General features: G+C 41.2%; 1 protein-coding gene across 1 annotated transcript; it reads right to left on the reverse strand.

The window, feature by feature from the left end:
* Window positions 1-22394: 22394 nt before the first annotated feature.
* On the reverse strand, window positions 22395-26251 carry LOC149029399 (uncharacterized). Its single transcript, XM_089141767.1, has one exon. The coding sequence runs from the start codon at window positions 25984-25986 to the stop codon at window positions 23452-23454; it is 2535 nt and encodes an 844-aa protein (XP_088997893.1). The 5' UTR covers window positions 25987-26251; the 3' UTR covers window positions 22395-23451.
* Between the last annotated feature and the right edge of the window lie 824 nt (window positions 26252-27075).

The raw sequence follows: 27075 nt of genomic DNA on the forward strand, positions 1-27075 counted from the left end.
GGGGAGTGCTCTTCGGATCAGCGACTCTCCAGACAATGTTATGTGAATTATCTTAAGAAAGTCAAAAAAGCCGAGAGATCGGGCAATACAATGAGTATTGAAATTCGGGATGACCGGGATGAAGAAGCTATGCAGAGAGCCGAACCAGTTGAAAAGCTTGAGCGAATTCAACTTCATCCGGATCTTCCCGAAAGATGGACTATGATCGGGTCCGAACAACCTACGGAATTCAAGGAAGAGCTCACCGAGTTTCTCCAAAACAACCTAGATGTATTCGCGTGGTCGGCCGAAGACATGCCCGGAATAGATCGAAGAATTGCAGAACATAGCTTATGGATAAGGGACGATGCAATTCCAATGATCCAAAAAAGAAGGAATTTTTCGCTCGAGAAACATGCTGCCATCCGGACCGAAGTGGAGAAACTAGAGCAATCGGGTTTTATAAAACCCATAGAATGCCCAACTTGGTTGGCGAATGTAGTCATGGTGAAGAAAGCCAACGGCAAATGGAGAATGTGTACAGATTACACGGACTTGAATAAAGCATGCCCAAAGGATTGCTATCCACTTCCTCGGATCGACCTTTTGATCGACGCTACAGCAGGACATGAAGTATTGAGCTTCATGGACGCTTATTCGGGATATAATCAAATTATGATGAATCCCAAGGACGAGAAGGATACGGCCTTCATGACGGATCGAGAAAGTTACTTTTATAAAGTAATGCCATTCGGGTTGAAGAACGCTGGGGCCACTTATCAGAGAATGGTAAACAAAGTCTTCAAAGACCAAATAGGAAGAAATATGGAAGTATATGTGGATGATATGCTCATAAAGAGTACCGTCCGAAGAAATCATCTGGAAGATCTTGAAGAAGTTTTTGATACTTTGAGAACATACCAGATGAGGCTAAATCCGGAGAAATGTGCTTTTGGAGTTTCATCCGGAAAATTCCTTGGGTTTATGGTATCCCGAAGAGGAATTGAGGCAAACCCGGAGAAAATCAAAGCCTTGCTCGAGATGGAGTCGCCAAGGACGGTTAGAGACATCCAATGTCTAACCGGAAGAGTAGCGACCTTAAACGGATTTATCTCACGATCGGGTGAGAAATGCTTGCCTTTCTTCAAAGCTCTTAAAGAGCTCGGGAAGGCAAAGGATACCTTATGGACCGATGAATGTCAGCAAGCGTTCGAGAAATTGAAGGAGAAGCTCGGGACTCCACCTCTCTTAGCCCGACCTTCAACGGGAGAACAATTATTCACATACTTAGCCATTTCTCCAGCGGCGATGAAGCGTGGTCTTAGTAAAAGAAGAAGGTACTTCACAAAATCCTGTCTATTTCATAAGTCATGTTTTAATAGATGCCGAGACACGATATCCGGATGTGGATAAACAAGCCTTAGCACTTGTAATCGCATCTCGGAAACTCAGACCGTACTTCCAAGCTCATCCAATTGTAGTCTTGACCAACTTCCCGTTGAAGAAGATACTACAGAAACCAGACTTAGCCGGAAGAATGGTCACATGGGCTATTGAGTTGAGCGAGTATCAAATTGAGTATAGAACTCGTCCAGCCATAAAGGGACAAGTTCTGGCCGACTTCATTCTTGAGAATAGCATGCCTAGTTCGGGAGTACAAAATTCACCCGGTCCAGAGTTATGGAATTTACATGTTGACGGCTCAAGCAACTCTTCGGGGAGTGGAGCAGGACTAATGCTTATCAGCCCGGATGGATTCACTATTCATTATGCTTTAAGATTCAACTTTAAAGCCTCTAATAATGAGGCCGAGTATGAAGCCCTCTTAGCAGGACTAAGACTTGCCCGAGCCCTAAGAGTCCGAGAATTGGAAGTCCGAAGCGACTCGCAGTTGATCGTGAATCAAGTTCGTGGCGTGTACGAGGCAAAGGAAACAAGAATGGCAAATTACTTAGCCAAAATCGATGATTGTCGCCATTATTTCGATCATCTTGAGATAAAGCAAATTCCGAGAAAGGAAAATGAAGAGCAAAGCCAAAACCGAGCGGCCACACCAGTAGCGAAGGAAAATGAAGTAGACGAGTTATCCAAGTTGGCTTTATCCAAATATTCGACCTTAGGCTCAGCCGTTTATATTGAACAGTTAGAAATTCCTAGCATTCGGGAGGCCGAGGCGATGGATATTGAAGAAGAGCTTAGTTGGATGACCCCAATTATAGCATACTTGAAGAATGATATCCTTCCGGAAGACGTCAAGGAGGCTAAGGCAGTTAGAAATCAAGCAGCGAAGTTCACCATTATTGAAGAACAACTTTATAAAAGATCGGTCACATAGCCTCTTCTAAAGTGTGTTGGCCCTTCTCAAGCTCAATATGCCTTAGCCGAAGTACACGAAGGAATATGCGGAGCGCATATGGGAGGTCGTGCTTTAGCCCACAAAATAATACGCCAAGGCCTTTATTGGCCGACTATTCAGAAAGATGCCGTGGACTATGTCAGAAAATGCAAGCAAGTCGAAAGACCATTTGATTTTCAATAAATCCACGTCTTCATTGCCGACATCTATCTCTTCGAATTATTCAATGGCGTTACACTCGGGACCTTGCTCGGGTAGCCACGCGGGAGTTTTCCCCACCTCTCATGAAAATCCAAGTGAGACTCTCATGAGATGGAATTATTCAATGGCGTTACACTCGGGACCTCACTCGGGTAGCCGGGATTCCGTGGGACTCTCGAGATGGAATTACCCCAGGCCTTCTTAAGAAGAGCCCGGGAGAGTTCCCCCTTAACAAGCTTAAGACACCCAAGAGTGGCTCTTCAAGGCATCAACGAAGAACCCAAGAGAGTTCTTGACAAGTTCAAGAACCCAAGAGCGTTCCCCTTTTAAGAAGAGCCCAGGAGAGTTCTTAACAAGCTCAAGAACCCAAGAGCGCTCTTCAAATCAACGAAGAACCCAAGAGAGTTCTTGACAAGTTCAAGAACCCAAGAGCGTTCTTAAGAAGAGCCCAGGAGAGTTCTTAACAAGCTTAAGAACCCAAGAGCGCTCTTCAAATCAACGAAGAACCCAAGAGAGTTCTTGACAAGTTCAAGAACCCAAGAGCGTTCTTAAGAAGAGCCCGGAGAGTTCTTAACAAGCTTAAGAACCCAGGAGCGCTCTTCAAATCAACGAAGAACCCAAGAGAGTTCTTGACAAGTTCAAGAACCCAAGAGCGTTCTTAAGAAGAGCCCGGGAGAGTTCTTAACAAGCTTAAGAACCCGGGAGCGCTCTTCAAATCAACGAAGAACCCAAGAGAGTTCTTGACAAGTTCAAGAACCCAAGAGCGTTCTTAAGAAGAGCCCAGGAGAGTTCTTAACAAGCTTAAGAACCCAGGAGCGCTCTTCAAATCAACGAAGAACCCAAGAGAGTTCTTGACAAGTTCAAGAACCCAAGAGCGTTCTTAAGAAGAGCCCAGGAGAGTTCTTAACAAGCTTAAGAACCCAGGAGCGCTCTTCAAATCAACGAAGAACCCAAGAGAGTTCTTGACAAGTTCAAGAACCCAAGAGCGTTCTTAAGAAGAACCCAAGAGAGTTCTTAACAAGCTTAAGAACCCAAGAGCGCTCTTCAAATCAACGAAGAACCCAAGAGAGTTCTTGACAAGTTCAAGAACCCAAGAGCGTTCTTAAGAAGAACCCAAGAGAGTTCTTGACAAGTTTAAGAACCCAAGAGCGCTCTTCAAATCAACGAAGAACCCAAGAGAGTTCTTGACAAGTTCAAGAACCCAAGAGCGTTCTTAAGAAGAGCCCAGGAGAGTTCTTGACAAGCTTAAGAACCCAAGAGCGCTCTTCAAATCAACGAAGAACCCAAGAGAGTTCTTGACAAGTTCCAAGAACCCAAGAGCTTCTTAAGAAGAGCCCGGGAGAGTTCGTTAACAAGCTTCAAGAACCCGGGGAGCGCCCTTCCAAATCAAAGAAGAACCTAAGAGAGTTCGAAGGCGTTACACTCGGGACCTCCGCTCGGGTAGCCACTCGGGGCCACGAGTTTTCCCCACCTCTTATGAAAGTCCAAGTGAGACTCTCATGAGATGGAATTATTCAATGGCGTTACACTCGGGACCTCGCTCGGGTAGCCACTCGGGAGTTTTCCCCACCTCTTATGAAAGTCCAAGTGAGACTCTCATGAGATGGAATTATTCAATGGCGTTACACTCGGGACCTCGCTCGGGTAGCCACTCGGGAGTTTTCCCCACCTCTTATGAAAGTCCAAGTGAGACTCTCATGAGATGGAATTATTCAATGGCGTTACACTCGGGACCTCGCTCGGGTAGCCACTGGGAGTTTTCCCCATCTATCATGAAAGTCCAAGTGAGACCTCATGAGATGGAATTATTCAAGGCGTTACACTCGGGACCTCGGTGGGGGGGCCCCTGGGGGTTTTCCCCCTCTCTTATGAAAGTCCAAGTGAGACTCTCATGAGATGGAATTATTCAATGGCGTTACACTCGGGACCTCGCTCGGGTAGCCACTGGGGTTTTCCCCACCTCTTATGAAAGTCCAAGTGAGACTCTCATGAGATGGAATTATTCAATGGCGTTACACTCAGGACCTCGCTCGGGTAGCCACTCGGGAGTTTTCCCCACCTCTTATGAAAATCCAAGTGAGACTCTCATGAGATGGAATTTCTAAGGCGTCACACTTGGGACCTCACTCGGGTAGTCACCCTTAATAAAGGCAATGGCATCTCTCGGAGAACCAGGCTGGGGGCTTCTCGACTCGACGAGACTTTAGAGAAATGATGGCTATCATTCAAGACGACGCATTGGAATTTCTTCAAAAGAAAAAACCTTCAAAGAGGTATGAGAAAAGCATTCCATACGTTCGAGAAGTCAATCGCACGGAATGGGGGGCTCTGTTGTGGGGAAATATGGTCCCGATCCTCTACCCTCGGGAGAGAGACACCCCCGCTCGGGAGAGAGGCACCCCCCCTCGGGAGAGAGGCACCTCCCTCGGGTTGATGATTCTCTTCCCTCATAAAGGGTCCCGAGTGCCTCACTCGGGACAAATACACCTCTCTTTTTGTCATCTGGTTTCTTCCTTGAAGAAGGTCCCGAGGGCCTCAATCGGGAGAAACACCTCCCATATGAGATGGCTCACTTCTTCCCTAAAGAAGGTCCCGAGGGCCTCATTCGGGAGAGACACCTCCATCTTGGCAGATTCATTTCTTCGTTGGAGAAGTGCCACACTTGGGAAAAATATCCAACTCTAGCATTTCTCAGAAGACTCTCTTGACTAAGTCAAGAAGAGTTAGTTACTCATAAACACTCAGCATATCTATTCCGAGAATTGGGGAGGTGAGTCATCATAACGGCGATATCAGGTGCGACAAAGAAGGAGCCGTTATTCCACTACACTCACTCCTCAACTATCGATCCGGAATCTAAGGAATCACCGCCTCCAGGTAACTTCTATATAAACCTACCTCCAACATGGAGAAAGGGAACGAGAACTTTCATCTGAGTACTTACTCATTACGTTCTTGAGAACTCTCTCAAGAACCATTATTGTTACCTAGGCTGATTTGAGCGTCGGAGGCGGTTCCCCGGCCAAAACTAGGCCGGACCGTTCTTGCTTTCTTTGTGTGTGTAGGCATCTCAGTTATTCCAACTTGGTTGGAGAGCTCTTAAGGTGGTCATCTCAATATCCGGCTCTCGAAGAAGTTCTATACGCAACACAACTCACAAGCAAAAAAAGCAGGAGAAAAAGATGATCATCAACGAAGAAGAAGGAGGAGAAAAAAAAAAAAAAAAAAAAAAAAAAAACAACCCCAAACAAAAAAAACGAAAGAGGGGGCCGGGGAGACGCAAAAAAAAGAACAAAAAAAAAAGGGGAGGCACCCCAACAGGCTTTTTTTTTTTTTTTTTTTTTTTTTTTTTTTTTTTTACCTACTTTTTCTTCTTTGGTACTAACTTTTTTGCTTTGTCCCACCGAAAGAGCACAAATGCAGGATAACCGAGCCAATTTTCTTGTTTCTCTTTCTTTAATCCCCATTTCTCACAGCTCATAGTGGAGCCCTTATGTGGACCCCACCATTTTGGACAAATCTCCCTTGCTGTTGCAGCATTTTCACCATTTTTCATGACCCAGTTATGTAGTAAATCTACTTTCTTTGCTTTCCACTTAGATTCATAAATTTTCATTTCAGTAATCTGGCTCAAAGCAAATGCAAGTGCAGATCAGCCCAAGGTGTGAGTTTGAACAAGATCAGGTTGAACCAACCTTGCCCAATCCAAATTCTTTTGGTCAGCAGTGGGCTTGGTTTGGTTTTCTGGACCCTCAATCTTGCTTAGCCCCTTAACAAGGATGACCTGTTCTACTCCTCATGCACATAAGATACTGCCCAAGTTGCATGCACCATCCTTTGATCTAGTTTAATACATTGAACTTCCTGAGATTGTTGCTCTAAGTTAAACTCAATGAAATAAGCCTTTGAAACTTAATCATATGCTTATCAACATTGAACTTAAGTAACAACTTGGATGACATTTTAACAAAATGAATGAACTACCCAATTGTTATGGTTTAGAGATTCTGAATGAAGAACACCCAGACACAGAAACTGACCAGATAACTTAAATTGTTTCCTGGATATTAGCAATGCAAGATACATGAGATTCAAAGTAAATAAGTTCAAGCCCAACTGTTCCTAGAGATTTTTTTTTGGGGGGCGGGGTGAGTAATTTGGTCTACCAATTTTGTTATGCATGGTACAACCACTGATATATGACATCTAACATTTGTTCCCAGTAAATTCTTAAAGGACCAATAACTTTTGTTGCAACATACATGTCTGTAACTTAATAATGAGCCATAGGTGCAAGTAGCCAATAGAAGTTAAGTAAAACATAAATTTTTTTGATAACAGTGACAGCTTCAATTCTTCACATTCTTGTGATATCTATGTTGTTTTTTAAGGGATAATTCTTCTTGTAGATAACTATATATGATACAGATGGTTTTTAAAATGGTTAAGTGGATGAGCAACCGCATGCTCAGAAAAAGACATGGTTTAGTTGAAGGAGGAAGAAAAATCAGCAACATTTCTCCAATGAAATTTCAGGTTACACAGGCTGTTAAGCTGCAGATTCTCATATACTGATATACCAGATTGTAAATCCAAAAAAGAGCTTGATACACAAGTTGGAGATGAAAACATACATAAGCCAGGAAGTAAGAGAGAATATCAACTGCAAATTCCTCTGGTTGAATTGTTTGAAGCAAATAAAAGCACGTGAGAGTGGGCTGCCTCAGTGGATGGGAAGCCGCCTTTGATTATGAAGTTAGATTTTGGATAACGCCCCTCATGGAGGAGTAAATGCCTAAAGAGATGAAGTTCTTGGGTAGGTGCAAGAGTGAATTCTAGCTTACCAAACAAGACTTTGAGTGACCGTTTGTACAATGGAAGCTAACCATAGAGATGACTGATACTGGCCGCTAGATGACCAGATACGGTTCTCAATGATTCTCATTGGAAGGACCAACACAAAAGCTTACTTTCGGCGTGCTTGACAGGATTCGTATAGGACTTTGCAAGAGTTGACACGAGATGTGACATGTCTTGTTCTGAACTCTTGACAAGTGGGCGGGAAGAATTACCCAAAGGGATTTTGGCCTAGTGGCATATCTCTTGATAAACGCAAATCATTAAATGTATAAGTATAGTACATTAAATGCTGAATTTAATGCTTGGGCACATGTACAACTGTATAAGGAGTTCTTCGTGTTCGACTGTAATCTTACGAACAACTAAAGGTCAAGAAGTCCATCGAGTGACAATCTTGAGAAGTGACTATTGCCAAGTGGTTAATCTAAGAACTAAATTTTGAGAAGTACTCAGGAGTGGCAGGTGATTGGGCCGAACCCGGTTGACTCCAGTTTGGTCAGTTTGCACGAGCTCAGAAGTCTTAAATGAGGCTTGGCATAACACAAGCCCCCTAGTCTTCAGATTTACATTCCACTTGGTACGTTCGAAGAATGACTTCTCCAGATGATTTTTGCTCTGATCTGTTTGCCAAGAACTTGACGAGTCGCTTCCCACTAACAACAAAAGTTTGAGGGATGGGTATATAGCCTGTTGGCCACCCCCATGATTGTATCGTACTCAAATGGTGTCACTTTACGGCTGCAATAGTAGTATCACTGGCGGGAGCAGTAGCAACAACAAGAAGTTGGGGACAAGTTCCCCAAGGCAGTAAGCCTATCGAATGAATCCCAAGTGGGCTCTGGTTGAAGGCTGCTACATTTGGGATGAGACCTTCAAGGCCGGAGAGTGGATGGAACATGCAATAAATTCCGCTGATCAATGGGCTTTGAGAGACATGGCAAGCACTAAACTGGAGATCCTCGCAGCTTGGTAAGTCACCTTTGAGCAATGACATTTGTAACTTCTTCCCTTCTTTAGCTAACTTAATTTTCCTGTAGTGACATGTATCGGGCCACCCGTGAATTAGCTGAACTTCAAAAGAGAAGTTTAGTTTACCATGGTGAAGCTAAAGAGCTTAGCAAGCAGTTGCTTGATGTCAAACAAAAGTATGAAGGCCTAGTTTTGGACCTCGACAAATTGGCAAAGGAGATAGAGCTAACCAGAAAAAAGTATTCCAATGCCTCCTTGCGAAGAAGGAGGAGGAAGAAAATAAAGAAAGGGATGTTGCCCGAGTAGCAGAATTGAAAGCACTGGCACTACTACAGCAAATCAACCGAAAAGTGGAGAAGCTTAAGGCTAAGAATGCTAACTTGATTGAAAAGTACATTCGGTTGAAGGTAGAGAAGAAGGCAATTGAATGATAACTGCAAGAGTTGGTGAGTCAAATTGCCACACTGAAGGAGAAGGTTGAGACCATTCAAGACAGGGTAATGGGAAAATTCACGGCATCCAATGACTACAAAGATAAGGTGTTCCAAGCCTCCCTACCCTTGAGCAAGGGCTGGACATAGCATGCAAGGAGATGATCAAAAAACTCCATAAGGATGCAATCCGTCAACTTTATCCCTTTCTCATTGATGCCAATACTTATGTAAGGCTCCAACTACCAATTCCCAGATGGATGTCTCCACCTCTTCTTCTTCTTCTTCTTTCTTTTTTCTTTTGGGGTGGGGGGGGGTGAAAGTGCCATGACTTATATGTCTACTTAGACATCAGCTTCATCTTGCTATCTGGCCACTTGAGGCATGGTGATCCAAAAGAAAATTTGTAGTAGAATTCTAAGTATACGTACCGACAGTAGTTTGAGTAGTGACTTGGCAAATAATGATTCAGAATATTTTTCAGCAAGTAGTCAAATCCTCCCTCATTGATAGAATGTATCCAAGTGTACAAAATTCCATGCATGAGTCAACTCTCTTTCTATCTCCATATCCATAAGTTTGTAAGTTCCAAGTTGTAGTTCACGAACAACAAGATAGGTACCTTCCTACTTTGGAGATAACATGTTCCTTCCTCTAGGATTCGAGATGTTAGCTTGAGGTAACACTAAGTCACCTACCCTGAAAGTCTTGTTGCATACTCTAGAGTTGTAGAACTTCGGACTTTTCTTTTGGTAGGTGATATTTTCTAGAGTGCTCTTTCTCAAACCTCATGTAGGAACTCTAGATTGGACCTAAGGCCTTCTTCATTGGCCTCAGCATTATAATGGGTTGATATCAATGATCCAAACAATACCTTCACATGCACTAAAGCTTAAGTGCCATAAGATAGCTTGAAAGGTGTTTTTTCCAGTTGGGTTCTTGCAGTCGTTCTGTACACCCATAAGACATGATGTAACTTTTTGACCCACCGTTGATTACACTCATCCAGTCATCGTTTGATACCATCAAGTAAAGTCTTGTTAGTAATTTCAGCTTGACCACTGCATTGTGGATATGAGACTATTGCATTGCAAAAGTCAATATGATACTTCTTGCAAAAATTCTTGAAGTGTGGGTTGTCAAATTGCTTGCCATTGTCTGTCAGGAGAATTTTAGGAAGTCCAGACCTGTATATGACTTTGGTTAAAGTGAACTTCTCCATCTGCTTCTCGATGATAGATGCCACTGGCTCTACTTCTACCCATTTGGTGAAGTAATCAATTGCCACGATCGAAAACTTCCTTCCAGTGAATGCTGGAGGGAATGGACCTAAGATATCCATTCCCCATCTTGTGAAAGGTATTGGGCTCAAAATGGAGGTCAGAGGGACGACAAGACCTCTATGGATTGGAGAGTGTACTTGACACTACTCACAACTTCGTATATAGTCTCTTGAACCTTTCACCATAGTTGGCTAATAAATTCCTTGCCTTAAGATCTCGTACGCCAAAGTTCTAGCCCCCATGTGACACCCATATATTCCTTTGTACACTTTAGCCAAAGTGTATTGAGCACATGCAAGACCCACACATTTTAATAGGGGTCATTTCTAGCTTGCTCATTATCTTCGAGAAGGTGGTCATTTATGAGGTAAGAAATCAAAGGGTCCATCCATGATGACGCCACCTCATCGAAGTCCATTAGTTCCCACTCGTCAATGATTGATTTGTGGAGGGTTTCTTGATATAAGGAAGCCTCCATGTCTTCGTATCTTGCGGATGCTAGTTTGGCTAGTATATCAACTTTCTCATTATCTCTCTTGAAATTTGGGTGATTGTAAAGCTTTGGAAGTGAATCCTCAATTCGTTAACCTTGGTCAAGTATTGAAACATTCTTTCTTCCTTTGCCTCATATGTCCCTCCATCTGGTTCACAAAAAGATGTGAATCACTGTAGAACTTCATATGTTTAACACATAAGGACTTGGCTAGATGCAGCCCTACCACTAAGGCTTCATACTTGGCGACATTGTTAGTTGCCAGAAATGTGAAACGTAGGGTGTAGTGATGATGAAACCATTAGGACTTTGCAACATTATACCAGCTTCGTTTCCAGCTGTGTTACTTGCTTCGTCGACAAAGAGCGTCCAAACCTCCATTGTTTGTTCAGCCTCTAAAGTCCATCCAGTCGAAGATTCTACTAGGAAATATGCTAAGGCTTGACATTTGATTGTAGTTCTTGGCATGAAGTCGACTTAGTGTTCACTTAACTCAATTGCCTAAGATACCATTCTTCCAACTAGATCTGGTTGGCAAAGGATCTTTTTCAGGGGTGCATTGTTAAGACTATCACCGGAAGAGCTTGGAAGTATGGTCTAAGTTTCCTTATTGAAACTATTAGGGCTAAAGCCTATTTTTCTATCTCAGGGTATTTGGTCTCGGCTTCAAGTAGAACATGACTCACATAATAAATGGGCTTTTGGATGGACCCATTTCCTTGGATTAGAACTAAGCTCACATCATTAGGCGAAGTCACCAAGTACAAAAAGAGTTCTTTTTCAGGAATTGGATAAGTGAGGAGTGATGAGAAACTTAGCTTTTTTTTTAGATCTTCAAAAGCCTTCTGACAATCCTCGTTCCACAGTATTCCCTTTGTTGTGCTATGAGACTTCAGGCCTTGAAGAAAGGCAAGCATTTCTCCTAGGAAAGAGAGATGAAGTGGTTGAGTGCAACTTTTCTTCCCATGAGACATTGAACTTCCTTGACAATTTACAGTGGTTGCATCTCTAGGATGGCCTTAATCTTCTCAGGATTCACTTTTATGACTCCTTTTTAGACCATGAAGCCAAGAAAATTTCTAGAAGAGACCCAAAAAGTGCAGTTGTCAGGTTGAGATGCATATTATATGCTCGGAGAACTTTGAAAACTTCATAGATCACTGATATGACCGCCTCGACTCACATTTTTTACCAACATGTCGTCAATGTAGACCTCCATGTTGTGTCCAATTTGTTTGCAAAAAATCTTGTTTAGTACCCTCTAGTATGTAGCTCCAGCATTTTTCAAAACTAAAAGGCATGACCATGTAGTATAGATTTCTTTATGAGTCATGAATGTTGTGTGAACCTCATCCTCTAGCTTCATCAAGATCTAGTTATACCCTGAGTAGGCATCCATAAAGCTCATCACTTTGTTACCAGTTGTGGTATTTATCAGTAAGTCAATCCTAGGAAACAATCTTTGGGACACGCTTGTTGAGATCAGAGTGATCCGTGCACATTCTCCACTTCTTGTTAGTTTTCTTCACCATGACCACATTGGCTAGCCATGTTGGAAACTCAATAGGTTGGATGAAACCAGATTTCTTCAGTTTCTCAACCTCTGCCTGAATTGCCTGTTGCTTCTCGATTGAGAAGTTTCATCTTTTTTGGACAACTAGCTTGGCGCCTTTGTTGATCTAGAGGTTGTGTTCAACGACTTTTGGTCGATTCCTAGCATGTCCTCTGCTAATCAAGAAAAAACATCAGAGTTTGTTGCAGGTATGCACCAACGATAAGATAAAGTTGTATGTTACCTTCCATAGTGGTTGAGCTTCCATAAAATCCATAAAGAAGATTCCATTAAGCGTTAAAGCCTCTTCATCGATCTTGAGATGTTGGAACACCTTCAGTGAAAGGATATCAGCTGAGGAACTTGATCCACTAGTACTTGATACACCATGTGATTTGCCAATCTGACTTTGATGACTATAATTCATCATGAGAAATGTGTACGTCCACAAGCTCCTTCTTTGAAAAAGTTATGGGCTCACAATGTGTGAACCTGGAGTTCTTTAAGGCTTCTACAGTGCCTACGAATCTGGTGTTTCTCTTAGCTTCCTGAAGTGACTTGGGTGTGGGTCTCCCAAAAATGGTGTTGATTTTCGGGAGCTCCTCGTCCTTGGTAGTCGCCAGAGCTTTTCCTAGAGTATCGTCTCTTTCCCTTGTTGGACTTTTACTTCACCTCCGAATGGGTGATCTAACTCCATTACACCTAGACTTGACAAACTGGTCCAAGTGGCCTCCGGCAATTAATTTTCATCTCAATCTTCAACACGCAACATTCATCGGTATGATGCCCCTTGTCTTTGTGATAAAGACAATACTTTGACATGTTGGCTCTATTCTCTGGCTTGTTATGTAACTTTTCCGGGTTTTTTGAGCAAATCAATGTCTCGTATCTGCATGAGAATGACACAACATGACTTGTTCAATGGAGTGAGGGCTTCTTCATCTTTATCATCAACTTGACAATTTCTCCATTTTGGCTTGTTTCTCTACTTTTTTTCTAATAGGTTTTTTGGCAGAGCTTTCTTTTTTATTGCTCTATCTGTAAGACTTCCCTTCATTTTTTTAGCCACTTCTACTAGCTTCCAGGACTTTTTCCACGGTGGCCATCTAGTAACTCAAGTCCAGCAGTTCAGCTAGGGTCTTGGGCTTTTTCTCCACAATGGAGGCCACTAATCTTTAACTAGTAACTGCGCTCTTGAAATTGGTGAAGGCTACTTTGTCATCAAGATATATATCATTAAAGCGCGTTTAAAGTCTTGGATAGACTCAGAGTGACCTTGTCTTAATGCCAGAAGGTTGTCCTCGATTTTGTCCTTCTTGATTCCACTTTTGAACTAGGTAGCAAAAGCATAGTCTAGTTTAGTGAAGTTATGGATAGAATGTCTGGGCAAACAAGAAAACTAGGTTGTGGCTGGGGCTGTTAAAGACGCTGGAAAACATTGACATTTGATGGCATCCCCTCCACCACACATAGTCATGATAGAGTTGAAGTGACTGATGTGTGCCATGAGATATACCGTACCATTATCCAAAGAGATAGACAAGGTTTGGAATCCTAAGGGAAATGGAGCTGCCATGATCTTATGGTGAATGGGTCTTGGGTTAGTACCTTATGCATCTCGTTTGGGATTTTCTGGTCCAGCTAGCACAAACGCTTGTTCATGGCTTTGATTTGCTAGTAGAGGTTCTCATCCCTTCCGCCATGAGGCCTTTGGGATCCTCCCTCCATGCTCATTGAAGCACATGACTCTACATTGTGCTCAGAATTTTCTTGTCCTTTTGAGGTCGATGACCTCCTCCAACAGCTCCTTAGAACGGATGTCTAACATGTTGCACTCCCAGTCTATTGAAGACAGAATGATGGTCTCCTTCTTGATGACCTCTCCTCTGTTCTTCTTCCTCTCTGATCCTCACAGAGTCAGGGGGAAACAAGCCACTTCAACTCCCTAGGCCTTGTCTTGCTGATCGACGGGGGAAATTACCATTGTCTCCAAAAGAGCTACCGTGAGGCATGAGCTGGCTCCATTGGGTCACCATGGTTTGGAATGTACCCATCATTTCTATGATTCTCCTTTTCAGCGCTTGTGCCTAGTCACATGCGGGGGTTGAGGTCATTCCTTGCAAAGGCAGACCTGCATTCCAAGCATCTCCATGCTCTTGGACTTGCACTTCACTTGGAGGAAGGAGAGAAGTATATGATGGACCATCCTTTCGAGTGTTTACCTTCTTCTTGCCCCCACGTGCACGTCCTTGAGACTTGGAACCATTGTGTCTAAATTATCTCTTACCATCTTTACTCGGGGATTATAAGCACAAGAAAGAATGAAGAAACTTCTTTCCCACAAACGACACCAAATGTTGCTCCAAAGTCTTCTTGTTTCGGTTTATCCGAGATAGGCATCGAACTAGGGATATGTGAATCAAAGAAAACACGTGAGGCGGCCTGCCTCAGTGGATGGGAAGCCGCCTCTGATGATATAGTTAGATTTTGGATAACACTGTTCTTCTCAGGGAGGAGTAAATGCATTAAGAGATGAAGCTCTTGGGTAGGTGTTGGAGTTAATTCTAGCTGTTAATTCTAGCTTACCAAACGAGAGTCTGAGTGACCGTTTGTATAGTGGAAGCTAACCATGGAGGCGATTGACGCTGGCTGTTAGATGACCAGATACGATTCCCAATGATCCTCATCGGAGGGACAAACACAAAAGCTTACTTTCGGCGCACTTGACAGGATCCATGCCTGTCACGACCCCAGTTGTCACAGGCTTGGTGGGGCCCTCATTATGGACATTTAACTAGGGCACGTGACAGTTCATTCCTCAACATAAACCTGTTTTTAACTACTAAAACCAGACTAAACATTCTTTAGAACAAACAAACAACCTGTCTGATAATTTGACTCATACACATATGTACACAGTCTAAAGTCCTGTTATACTTACATTTGACCTTACAACAGTGTTTAGTAAAGTACATACAGTGTCACGCCCTCCCAGCCGGTACCCTATCTGGCATACCCGAGAGTGTGATCCACAGCCCGAAGATCAGGTATCGAGTGATCAACCTCCCACATAAACAATAACATAATCATGAACAATCATAATAAAAGTGCGGAAGATAAATCATAGATCCAATAAAGAAAGAATGAATCATAAATGAATCAGAATAATAGATATAATCAGAGTATCAAACAGATAAGTAAAGTGAGGCAAAAATCCCACTTTACAACCAGCGGAAAAGTAGCTCTAAAGAGAATAAACTAAATAAAATCTAATCCCAGTAGCTAGTACATTGGGTAACTAAATTGTTCTCCACTTTATAGACAACATCCTTGTAAGTGTAAATCTCATAAATGGCACAAGGACGCTTCCACTCAATGGTCGGACTAAGCATCGTACGGAGCATAACCACTCGCGGGATCTTCGTAGTAATTGTGGTAACCGCAATCACCTTCCCGGAGATATGCCTCTTCGCCTTGCGCCTCTTCATAGGGACCGTCATAGTACTCAAGACTGCAGGGATAGTCTAACAACATTGTACAATAAAGGAATGAGTTTCAAAGAAACTCATAGAAGGCGATTAAAAATCCATAATAACATAAATGGCAGGATTCCGGAACAAACATAAATGCAATATGATATGAGACAAGCAATGAATGAATGAATCTAACTCTATGTATGCTGGTCTCTATTGGCATACATGCTTTAAGTCATAGCACCGTACTTCTTTAGGAAAGTCCACTCACATCCTCAACCATTTAAGATATCTTGGATTCTCTCACGGATCATTTCACCGGTCTTGAGCAGCCGATTGGTAATGGGTCCTTCATCCCTCTGGGACAAACCTTGGCAGGGGGTTAAGTCAACACACTCTCTCACAACCATTTGGTATAAGTACTGGCGCATGTCGGGGTAAAACCTAGCCAAATGCAAGTCTTCTACTTAGTTACATCAAGTCGGATCCAGATACGTCCATTCCTCGTCCCCGACGATCCTTTCCGGTATCCTTCACACTAGAGTCCTCATAGTCCCTGACTACGGACTCACCAACCCTATTGATCATCCACATATGGTAAACGGGAAGCTCTCACGTCCTCTCACGGGTTGGTTACCGGTCTTAAGCGCCCGTGAGCCCAAGTCTAACCATATGCAACCCTACCAATAAATGGCCCCCACAATGTGATTCTTGTCCTCTCACGGGTTGGTTACCGGTCTTGAGCGCCCATGAATCCCCATTGCTACCACGGGTCGTTCGGTCTCAATACCCCTCCGATTAGGGTCGACATAACAGGACATCCTAGCCAAACACTACTAGACAATCCTAGATATGTCATCCAACAGTTTAGGAAGGTGTCCAGAGGGCATCTCCGGAAACATCCCATAATATTCCCGTAGTAGTCCAAGAACAGAAGTGTCAAAAGGACACCTCTCCTTTCCAAACCATACTTAAGCATACACATGCATCAATTCATATCATCACATATATGGTAACTTCATCTATGGAAAGAAATCAATAATTACAATCACTTTTATAACATTGGTAAGTAAATCATACATGAATCAATTTAATATGAATAAGTAATGCTACTCGTAATCAAAGTTATGCAACAGTAGTATATCATTGTAAGAATCTAATTTAGGAATCATATCTATGATATTCAAATATAGAAACTAGATTCATGCTATCTATGTAATTAAGGAAATAACCATCCTTACCTTTTATAACTCGCAAAGGAATCCTAAGAAATCAAGTAAGATCTCGGCAAACTTGAGAAGAAGGTCCTAAACAAGTATATACAACATATTAGGAAAGATCCCTAACAGAAAAGATACCAAAACATCCAACATAGACCAATTCTGGAGTTGCTGTACTCATTGGTCGAGTGGATTGGTCGATCGGTCCGATCGACCAATCAGTCGACCAATGCAGACAGTAGCCTAAAAAAACAGAGTTTTAAGATATGAAATCCGAATTTGGTGGTTCAAAAGGGTACTAATCAAGGGGTAGACTACATCAGTAGTATTCTAACATATAGGGGACCTCAAAACACTAATCCAATCAAGATATCAAGATCCAAATTAGGAAACAAAAGTTACCATAATTAAATCAACCATGGATCTTGATGAATTTGAAATAGAAAACAAAGACAAGAACAATAGGAGGATAGATCTTTGCTTCAGGTAAGGGTATCATGAAAACATACTTAGATCTTCAAGGAACAAGGCTTAGAAGCATAAATCTAAATAAGGAAATAAAACCTACCATATATGTAACTACCATGCATCATGAAGAACGCATAGTAAGGTAGAAGAGAACAACTAGAGATTTGTAGATTATGGATCATGGAAAGAAAACACAGTAATTAACTACTAACATGATCAATCAAAGAAGATCCAAAGAGATCAGAATTCAGATTAGAAGTTTAACAAAGATTAGATCATGGTTTGATCATGATTCCTTCAAAAGCTTGCAATGATCATGGTTAAGATCATTGTTCTAGCCTCAAATCCTTAGGATGATCATGAGAACATGTTCAGAGATGTTTGCAACAGAGAATGCAGCATCTCTTCTACTGTCTCAACTCAAAAAGGAAAGAAAAACAAAGATGGAGGAGAAGAAGAGAGAGTAGACATACCTTTTGATGCAAAAAGAAGAGTTTCGACGAAGATCCGTCAAGAAAACACCAAGGATGCAAGAGAGATGACTTGCAGAGGTCTTTGGTTCGTTCCGGAGAGTTTGGAGGCAGCAAATACGAAGTGGACTCGAGATTGGACTTAAATAGAGCAAGAACAACCTAATTGCCAAAGACAAGCACTCATTGGTCGAGTGGATTGGTCGACTGGTCCATCGACCAATCGGTTGACCAATGCTGACAGCAAGACCAAAACAGGGAATTGAAGGTCCAGATCAAATCCAATCCTAAAGGGGTTTTGCACACAAGTCAAGTGACTTACCTAATAGGTAGAAATGCCTTCAAACCAAGATAGAGAGCACTCCAAGTCCATCAACTAATCAGATCTTCATCAGGATTCAGTTTCCATAAATAGAACCTCATCATCAACTTTCATGGATTCAAAGCCGGACACCAAGTCCTCTCTTTGGGATGGCCCAAAGCTGACTTCTTACTTTACTTCGGGTCATCGGACCTACAAATAACAAGGTTTCCGGGTCAAGGTTAGGGCTGGGTTTTACATACAGTCTCAAAGAAATATATACATTCACAGTTCATCCAAACTAACATTAGTTGCAACAAAAAGAAAATGTTCCCATCTTCAACTTTAAAGGTACTGTCAAGTAGCAAGCACCCTTGCCCTTATCGCGTGTCCGAGGACCTGTCAACATTTTCAATAATGAGCTTTGCGGCCCAGTAAGCAATATAGACAACCATGTAAGTAAGTCAGGCAGTTCATCATGCATCAATAATCATATAACATCATACATTCCATTTTTTTCCTTTCGTTTTCCTTTTCCATTATCCTTTTCCTGCTCATTTTTCCTTATCTTTTCTTTTTCCTTTTTCCTTTTTCTTTTACTTGCATTTCAGTTATCTGACATTATAGTCTTGAGCCTAGGCAAATCCAGAGGATGCACATATCTCTTCACCACCGAAGTGGCTTCAGTCTCTTCACCACCGAAGTGGCTTTGTCTCTTCACCACCGAAGTGGCTTCTGTCTCTTCACCACCGAAGTGGCTTCTGTCTCTTCACCACCGAAGTGGCTTCTAGGCACAAGGCCTTGTACACCTCGTGGATTGCCATCGGCACAGACTCAATCTTTTCACTTTCCAGTCTTGCTTCATGCCTTCCCATTTGGGTACATAAGCACCAGGACTTACAGAAGCCATTACATTTTATTCCTTTTTCTTTTACTCTTTTCATCTGCAATTCCAAGTATTGCATTACCATACTCTGCCAATTTCAATATACATTTTTCATTTCAATCATCATTCAGTCTCATATGAGTAAAGCTGGACACAATTCCATACAATTCAATTATTTAAACATGAGAGCATGATATCATTCAATCTCATCTGAACACAGTTCATGTAGTTCCATCATTTAAATATGAGAGCATGATAATTTACATTTAACATGCATAATCATTCTTTCAAATGCATAATTAACAGTTCAAGAATGCTATCAACATTCCATTTCAAGCAGTTCAATCAAGTCATTGAGCTGTCATCCAATCCATGCATTTTCGCACAATACACATAAACATATATCATGCACTTTCCATAAATTGCATCAATGAATACATAAAATAGCTTTTATGTTATCATGTGCATGCTACATATCTATTAAAGGAAAACACCCACTTATCATACATAGGTTGGTCAATATTACTTACCTGTCCTGGTTCCATGTGTGTGTGATTTGACCCTGATTCTGATAAAACCGCTTTCCCTCCGGTATTCCGAACAATTACTGGCTATTTCGAAAGCGTAGGAACCAACGGTAGATTTTCCCCTTTTATTTTATTTTATTTTCTCTCTCCTACTTTCTCTCTCCTCCCCACGGTTTTCCTCTCTTCTTTCTTGTCTTCCTCTTCTCTCCCCACTCCTTCTCTCTCCTCTAGGCTTTCTCCTCTTTCCTTTTCTCTCTCTCTCTCTCTCTTCTCCACGTTCTCCCCTGTTCCTCAACTTCACCTCACACACAACTCACCTCTCCCAACTCTCTCTCCTCTCTTTAATTGCTTCTTCTCTCTCTCTTAATCTTTCTTCTTCTTCTATTTGTCTTCTCTCCCCACGTTCCACTTCTTCTCTCACCTGCTACACTCTTCTCTTCTTAACCTTGCTACACTCTGATTTCTGAAATTCCCAACCCTTCTCTTTTCTTCTGCAACTTCTCTTTCTCTTTCTATTCTACGGTCTTCCTCTTCTCTCTCTTCTCCTCTCCACTTCTCCCCACTCCTTCTCTCTCCTCTTCTATTCTCTTGCTTTTCTACTTCTTCTCTTCTGTGTTTTCTCCATTACGCAGCAATAATCCCTCTTCCCAATTTCTTAAGTCGGTCCTCTTCATGAGTCGGTCCTCTTGAGTCGGTTGGGTAAATAATATAATATATATAATATATATAATAAATATAATATATATATAATACATATATAAATATTAAATGGCTAATGGGCTTTATTATGGGCTTGTGGGCCCGCTGTAATATCTTATGCAGGGCCCACTTTCAGGTGCTAATATTCATATCTCTAGGTCCAGAAATTTACGCTGATCATTTCCTCGCTTTCGGTTCAGTCTAATTTCACTGTTGTGGGACCCACAAACGATGTCTGACCTCGATCACAATGACATGTTCGCCCACAATAATAAAATAATACTAGAAAAAGATGCGGGGCATTACAATGCCTGTCTTTGCAAAAGTTGACACCAGATGTGACATCTCTTGTTTTGAACTCTCGACAGGAAGTAATACCCAGATAGATTTTGTCATGTTGGCTTATCTCTTGATAAGCACAGATCATTAAATGCATAGGTACAGTGCATTAAATTTTGAATTTAATGCTTTGGCATGTGTATAGCTGTATAAGGAGTGCTTCGTGTTCAACTGTAATCTTGCCGACAATTGAAGGTCGAAAAGTCCATCGAGTGACAGTCTTGGGAAGTGACTATTGCCAAGTGGCTAATCCGGGAACTAAATTTCGAGAAGTACTAAGGAATGGCAAGCGACTAGTCCTAACCCAATTGACTCCGGTTTGGCAGTTTGCACAAGTTCGGATGTCCTAAGAGTGGTTTGGCATAACAATAAACATAGAACAAACATCCGAACAATATGTATTATTTTTCCCATACTTTGATGCAATGCCTTTTCTCATTCCTTTAAACCCCAGAAAATGGACAAATCTGTTGCTGAAGGCTTCTACATAAGCAAACTCAGAGGGGTGATTTTCTTATGCAACCTTATTTTGTCAGAAAATATAAATTTCATAAATCAAAGTCATTTAAGTAGAATTTCCTTAACTCAACAAGAGAAGGATTAACAATAAGCTTCTGTGATTTGATCTACCAAGTTATATTAATTTGAAATTTCAAAGAACCTTTAGCTAAAAAATCAGCAGACAAATTAGAAGATCTACAAATCCATGATGGATCTAAAAGAAGAAGAAATGCTACGAATGTCTTTAATGGCATCAAAGAGACGCTCAGTCCAAGGTTGCTGGAGCATTGTTCAAGGAAGCAACCACCGAGGAGCAATATGAGAAAATTATGCAACCTAATCCCAACAACTTTTGCTTCTCATTCCTGTACAGTGTACACCCTACCCAAGAAAAAAATAAATAAACTAAGGGATTCTTCCCCTTCTCATGAACTTTTTAACGAACTGTAGATTATTAACCCATCATTTTGGGATAAGAAAAAAAAAAAGATTTTATATTCTTTGGTTAGAAGAAAAGCAACACAATGGCCAGTTTTCCTGGTTTTGGAAGGTTTTAGATTTAAATCTGGTGGGGAAATGCTACCCCAAAGCATGTTTTCTATAAAGAAGGCGAGAATCCCAGCCGTATCTGAGCTTACTGCAAGGTCAGGATATGCTTCTGGCATGATACTTTGCTTGCGTTTTGGAGCTTAAGGGAGCAAACGAAACGCCGTTGTTTGTGGGGCAATGTCTGTTCCATGAGGCCCCCCACCCCCAAAAACAGAGATACATCTCACAAGCAAATCCAACAGGTGAACATGTTCATGTTCATCTATGAAGTTCAAGGTGTACAATTATAACTCAAAACAAATACTAAATCCCCAAGCAATCTATACACCCACATGAGGTTCCCTAAAAGACTCAAACGTTCAAAATGATGACCAAAAACAGAGGAAGCAAACCCAAATGATTCTTTTGATTATTTGTTTCTGCTCTTTTGTTGTTACCTACTTTTTCTTCTTTGGTACTAACTTTTTTTCTTTGTCCCACCGAAAGAGCACAAATGCAGGATAACCGAGCCAATTTTCTTGTTTCTCTTTCGTTAATCCCCATTTTTCACAGCTCATAATGGAGTCCTAATGTGGACCCCACCATTTTGGACAAATCTCCCTTGCTGTTACAGCATTTACACCACTTTATCTACTTTCTTCTCCTTCCACTTAGATTCACAAATCTTCATCAGTTATCTGGCTCAATGCAAATGCAAGTGCAAATCAGCTCAAGGTGTGAGTTTGAGCAAGATCAGGTTGAACCAACCTTGCCCAATCCAATTTTTTGGGGTCAGGATTGGGCTTGGTTTGATTTTCTGGACAGTGAATCTTGCTTAGCCCCTTAACAAAAAGGACCTGTTCTACTCCTCATGCACATAAGAGACTGACCAAGTTGCATGCATTATTCCTTTGATCTAGTTTAGTACATTGAACTTCCTGAGATTGTTGTTCTAAGTTAAACTCAATGACATAAGCCTTCGAAAATTAATCACATTCTTATCAACATCGAACTTAAGTATACTTACATGACATTCTAACAAAATGAATGAACTACCCCATTGTTATGGTTTAGAGACTCTGAATGAAGAACACCCAGACAGAGAGACTGAACAAAATTGTTTTTTGGATATACTAGAAGGAATAATCCCTGTTTCATTCTTCCTCAAATGCTTATACGTTCAAAGGGATTGAAGTATCAAGCTCTTGCATAAGACTCCATACCTCATAAATGAGTTGTCCCAGCTATAATTCATCACAGTAAGATTAGAACCAGATACATGAGATTAGAAGCAAATAAGTTCAAGCCAACAGTTCCTAGAGAATGGGAAAAGGGGGTGGGGTTGGGGTGAGTAATTTGGTCTACCAATTTTGTTATGCAAAATACAACCACCGATAGATGACATTTAACTTTTGTTCCCGGAAAATTCTTGAAGGACTAATAACTTTTGTTGCAATTATACATGTCTATAACTTAATAATGAACCATAGATGCAAGTAGCCAATAGAAGTTAAATGGATTGTCCTAAACATCAATTTTATGATAACAGTGACAACTTCAATTCTTCACATTCTTGTGATATCTATGCTGTTTTTGAAGGGACAATTCTTCATGCAGATAACTATGATACAGATGGCTTTCAAAATGGAAAATGGATGAGCCACCACATGCTTAGAAAAAGACATGGTTTAGTTGAAGGAGGAAGAAAAATCAGCAACATTTCTCCAATGAAATTTCAGGTTACACAGGCTGTTAAGCCGGCAGATTCTCATATACTGATATACCAAATTGTAAATCCAAAAAAGAGCTTGATACACAAGTTAGAGATGAAAACATACATAAGCCAGGAAGTTGGAGGGAATATCAACTACAAATCCCTCTTGGTTGAATTGTTTGAAGCAAAAGAAGCTTGGATTTACTGTGACGAAGTTCTAGCACGGACCTTTCCCTTTGATCTCTTAATTGAGTCAATTCTCTGAAGCCTAATCTGCTCTCTGAACTTGGCTATGAACTCATCAGCCTTCTTATCAACCTCGCCATCAACCCCCGCATCAGCGACAGAGTTGGAGGGAAGTTCTTCTTTTTCCAAGCTCCCTTGAATGTCATCTGCATTGGCATCAGCCTCGCCATCCGACTCTTTGTCAGTTTCTACAGTAACCTTGTCCAAGAATTCATTCTTCTCTTCAGTTGGATGCTTGGAAAGTGGTGATGTAGGAATTTGTTGAGAACTCTCTTGACCTGGTTTCTCATTGTTGTTGGGCACTTGCTTGAAATCCCCGCCTTTTCTTCCTGTGGTTTCTATGAACATTGCTTCAACTTCTCTTTTTCCTGTTTCTTCCTCCACCTGTTCTCCATTGTATTCTCTGTTTTTCCTGCCCTCTACAACTGGTTCCTTCTTTCTAAATGTCCTAACAGATTTGGCCATGGATATACCTTCATTATGGGCTCCTGATTTCACCTCTGACCTTAAGGTATCTAAACCAGGATCACTTCTTCTCCTCAAACCCCTTTTACTGCTCCTTGAATCCTTCGATTCATCTTTGAAACTGTTCTTCGGTCCCATATTTTGAGAAGCAAACCCATTACTTAAAGGACCAGCATTTGAGGTGATCAGCAGGGACTTGTGGCTGTTCGAGGGTGGTGTTGGTTGTGCAGGAGGAGAAGAAGATGTACAATTACCCTTCTTCATTTCTGAGTCTTCCACGTTGGATGACATATAATTACCCTTCTTCCTTGTTAAGTCTTCCATGTTCAGAGATATGCAATTGCTCTTCTTCTTTGCTGAGTTTTCCATGTTAGAAGATGAGCAATTACTCTTTTTCCTTGCTGAGTCTTCCATGTTTGAAGATGCGCAATTACTCTTCTTCCTTGCTGAGTTTTCCATGTTTGAAGATGTGCAATTACTCTTCTTCCTTGATGAGTCTTCCATGTCTGATGATTTGCAATTATCCTTCTTCCTTGCTGAGTCTTCCATGTTCTTGGCTTGCAATTCTGGTGAAAGAGAAGGGGAAGGAGAGAGTTTCTTTGGTGAAGGTGAAGAGTGAAAATGTAGCCTTTCCTTTGCAATTTCAGCTTCATCGGCCGAGGGAGGAAGAGAATAAGGGGAAGGAGTGGCGATTTCTGGCGTTGGCCATGACATGGACATCCGAAAAGACTGAGAATGGAGCCTTTCCCTTTCAACTCCAGTTTCATTGGCCGTGGGAAGATAAGGAGGAGTGACAACTTCCAATGTTGGCCATGACATGGGCATCCGAAAAGACTGAGAATGGAGCCCTTCCCTTTCAACTCCAGTTTCATTGGCCGTGGGATGATAAGGAGGAGTGACAACTTCCAATGTTGGCCATGACATGGGCATCTGAAAAGACTGAGAATGGAGTCCTTCCCTTTCAAGTCCAGTTACATTGGCCGTGGGACGATAAGGAGCAGTGACAACTTCCGGTGTCGGCCATGACATAGGCAACTGAAAAGGCTGGAAATGGAGCCTTTCCCTTTCAATTCCAGCTTCATTGGCTGAGGCAGGAAGAGAATAAGGAGATGGGGTGACAACATCAGATGATGACCATGACATTGGCAACTGAAAAGACTGAGAATGGAGCTGGGGCATTTCCCTTCCAATTTCAGCTTCATAAGCTGAGTGAGGAATAGAATAAGGTAGAGGGGCATCAACTTCAGGTTCTTCCTTCATTTCCATCCTTCCAGACCTCGATCTCCACGGAATTGGAGAAGGGAGGACAACATTTTCCTGCAATCGCTCCCCCAAATCTAGAGGATCCACATCCCTAACCTCCCCATTTCTAGATCTGATAGATCCGTTAGAAGAACTTGAACCAGAACTAGACCTACTAAGAGAACCGGAGCAAACACTGGGTTCTTTATTGAATTCAAGATCCTCCGAGTCTGAAACTCTTGATCTCAAGCTCCGAACAGGCAAATGCAGAGGTGTGTTACTGATCCTGGTAATGGTGCTACTCAGTTCATCAGGAACTGAACTTTCTTGTTTGACTGCAGCCATGGGTTCCCCTCTAAAATAACGGGAATTCCAAGTTTGGATCTTGATCTGGTCATCAGACCCAGACGGGTTATCTACATCATCATCAAAAACCGGTGACACCTGAAAAATTCTAGAGACGTAGTTGTCTGAACTACAGATTTTTGGTTGATTTTCCTTCTCTGTTTCGACATTTCGTCGGCAGAATAGGCCGTACGAAACAGCAATACCAACGAATAGAAGATGAAAAAGCTCCCAATTTCTGGTTACTACAGAATGGCTTATGAACTCGGGAGCTTCAGAAGGGAAAAGTGGAAGAATGACGAGCACAACTGTAACAAGAACAGCTTTAAACAGAAAATGGCAGTAGAACTTACGTGGGTTTGGTTGGGTTTGTGGAGTTGGAGACCCCATTTCTGGAACTAACCGTTGAGATTTGCCGTAATGGTATGCATCCTCCATTGAAGAACAGATTGAAGCTTGGGTTTTCTTTGGGCTTGAACTACTGCTTCCTCACTGGACTAATGAGTGAAGGCAACGATGAAGAAGAAGAAGAAGAAGATAAAGAAGACTTGAGGTCTAAGGAAAATGGAAAAGTATACAAAGAAAGAGGAAAGCTTGACAAGAGATGCTGAGGTCATGAGAGAGCAGATTTCAAGGTTTGCTTCTGTTCCTTTTAACTGTGTGGAACTAAATGACACATATAACCTATCTTCTCTCCTCTCTCTCTCTCCCCTTGTAAGACAAGAATCGCAGATTCAATTTACAGAAGGAAGAAAACGAAAAGGGAATTTTCTTCCTGTAAGTAACTAAAATTTATCAACTAGATCTTTTATACGGTAAAAATAATCAGTGACACCTCTTACTACAAGAAAATCAAAGTTCATACAAGCATTTCTAGTTATTTCCTATTAATAATGCCACACCTTTTTTAATTATGCCTATTTAAAATAAATAATTACAAGAATTCATTGTTGGTCAAGAGTGAAATATAATTTGATGAATTTTATCGAAAATAAATTAAGGAATAAAAAATAAGTTTGGTGTCAAAATAAAAGATTGTTACAAAATAATATTAAACAAATGAGAAAAGAGGGTAAAAATATGATTTTTATAAAAGGAAAAAAAATAAAAGGATGTGTATTGATTATTTTACCTTTATCTAAATTATAAAATTTTAATTAAACTTGCACATAAATGTAGAGAATGAAATTCTCACCATAATCTATAATAGACAAAAAGTCTATTATAAATTTTCAAAGTTTTTCTATTATTTTAAATAAAAATAAAACTGATAATATATGCTCAAATAATTTAAAATAATAAAAATTTCTCATAATTGAGAATGATAATTGATACCAAAAAGAGCCTTAGAGTGTGACATTATTAATAGGAAGTAACTAGAGGATGACATTCAAAGTTCTCCAAACAAAAACGGGTAAACTCAAGGTTTAAAGTATCGGTATCGAGTATCGTATCGGTCAGATGATTTTAAGAGACGTATTGTCCTGTATCGAGTCTTGTATCGCTTTGGCTAATGTATTTTAGTGT

This window comes from Hakea prostrata, chromosome 1 (genome assembly GCF_041222555.1).
Source record: "Hakea prostrata isolate BN-2017 chromosome 1, UWA_Hpros_2, whole genome shotgun sequence".
Lineage (NCBI taxonomy): Eukaryota > Viridiplantae > Streptophyta > Magnoliopsida > Proteales > Proteaceae > Hakea > Hakea prostrata.

What these genes read in the sequence shown, in the direction of transcription:
- LOC149029399 (XM_089141767.1), bottom strand. Translation starts at nt 25,986, where the DNA reads ATGGAGGATGCATACCATTACGGCAAATCTCAACGGTTAGTTCCAGAA.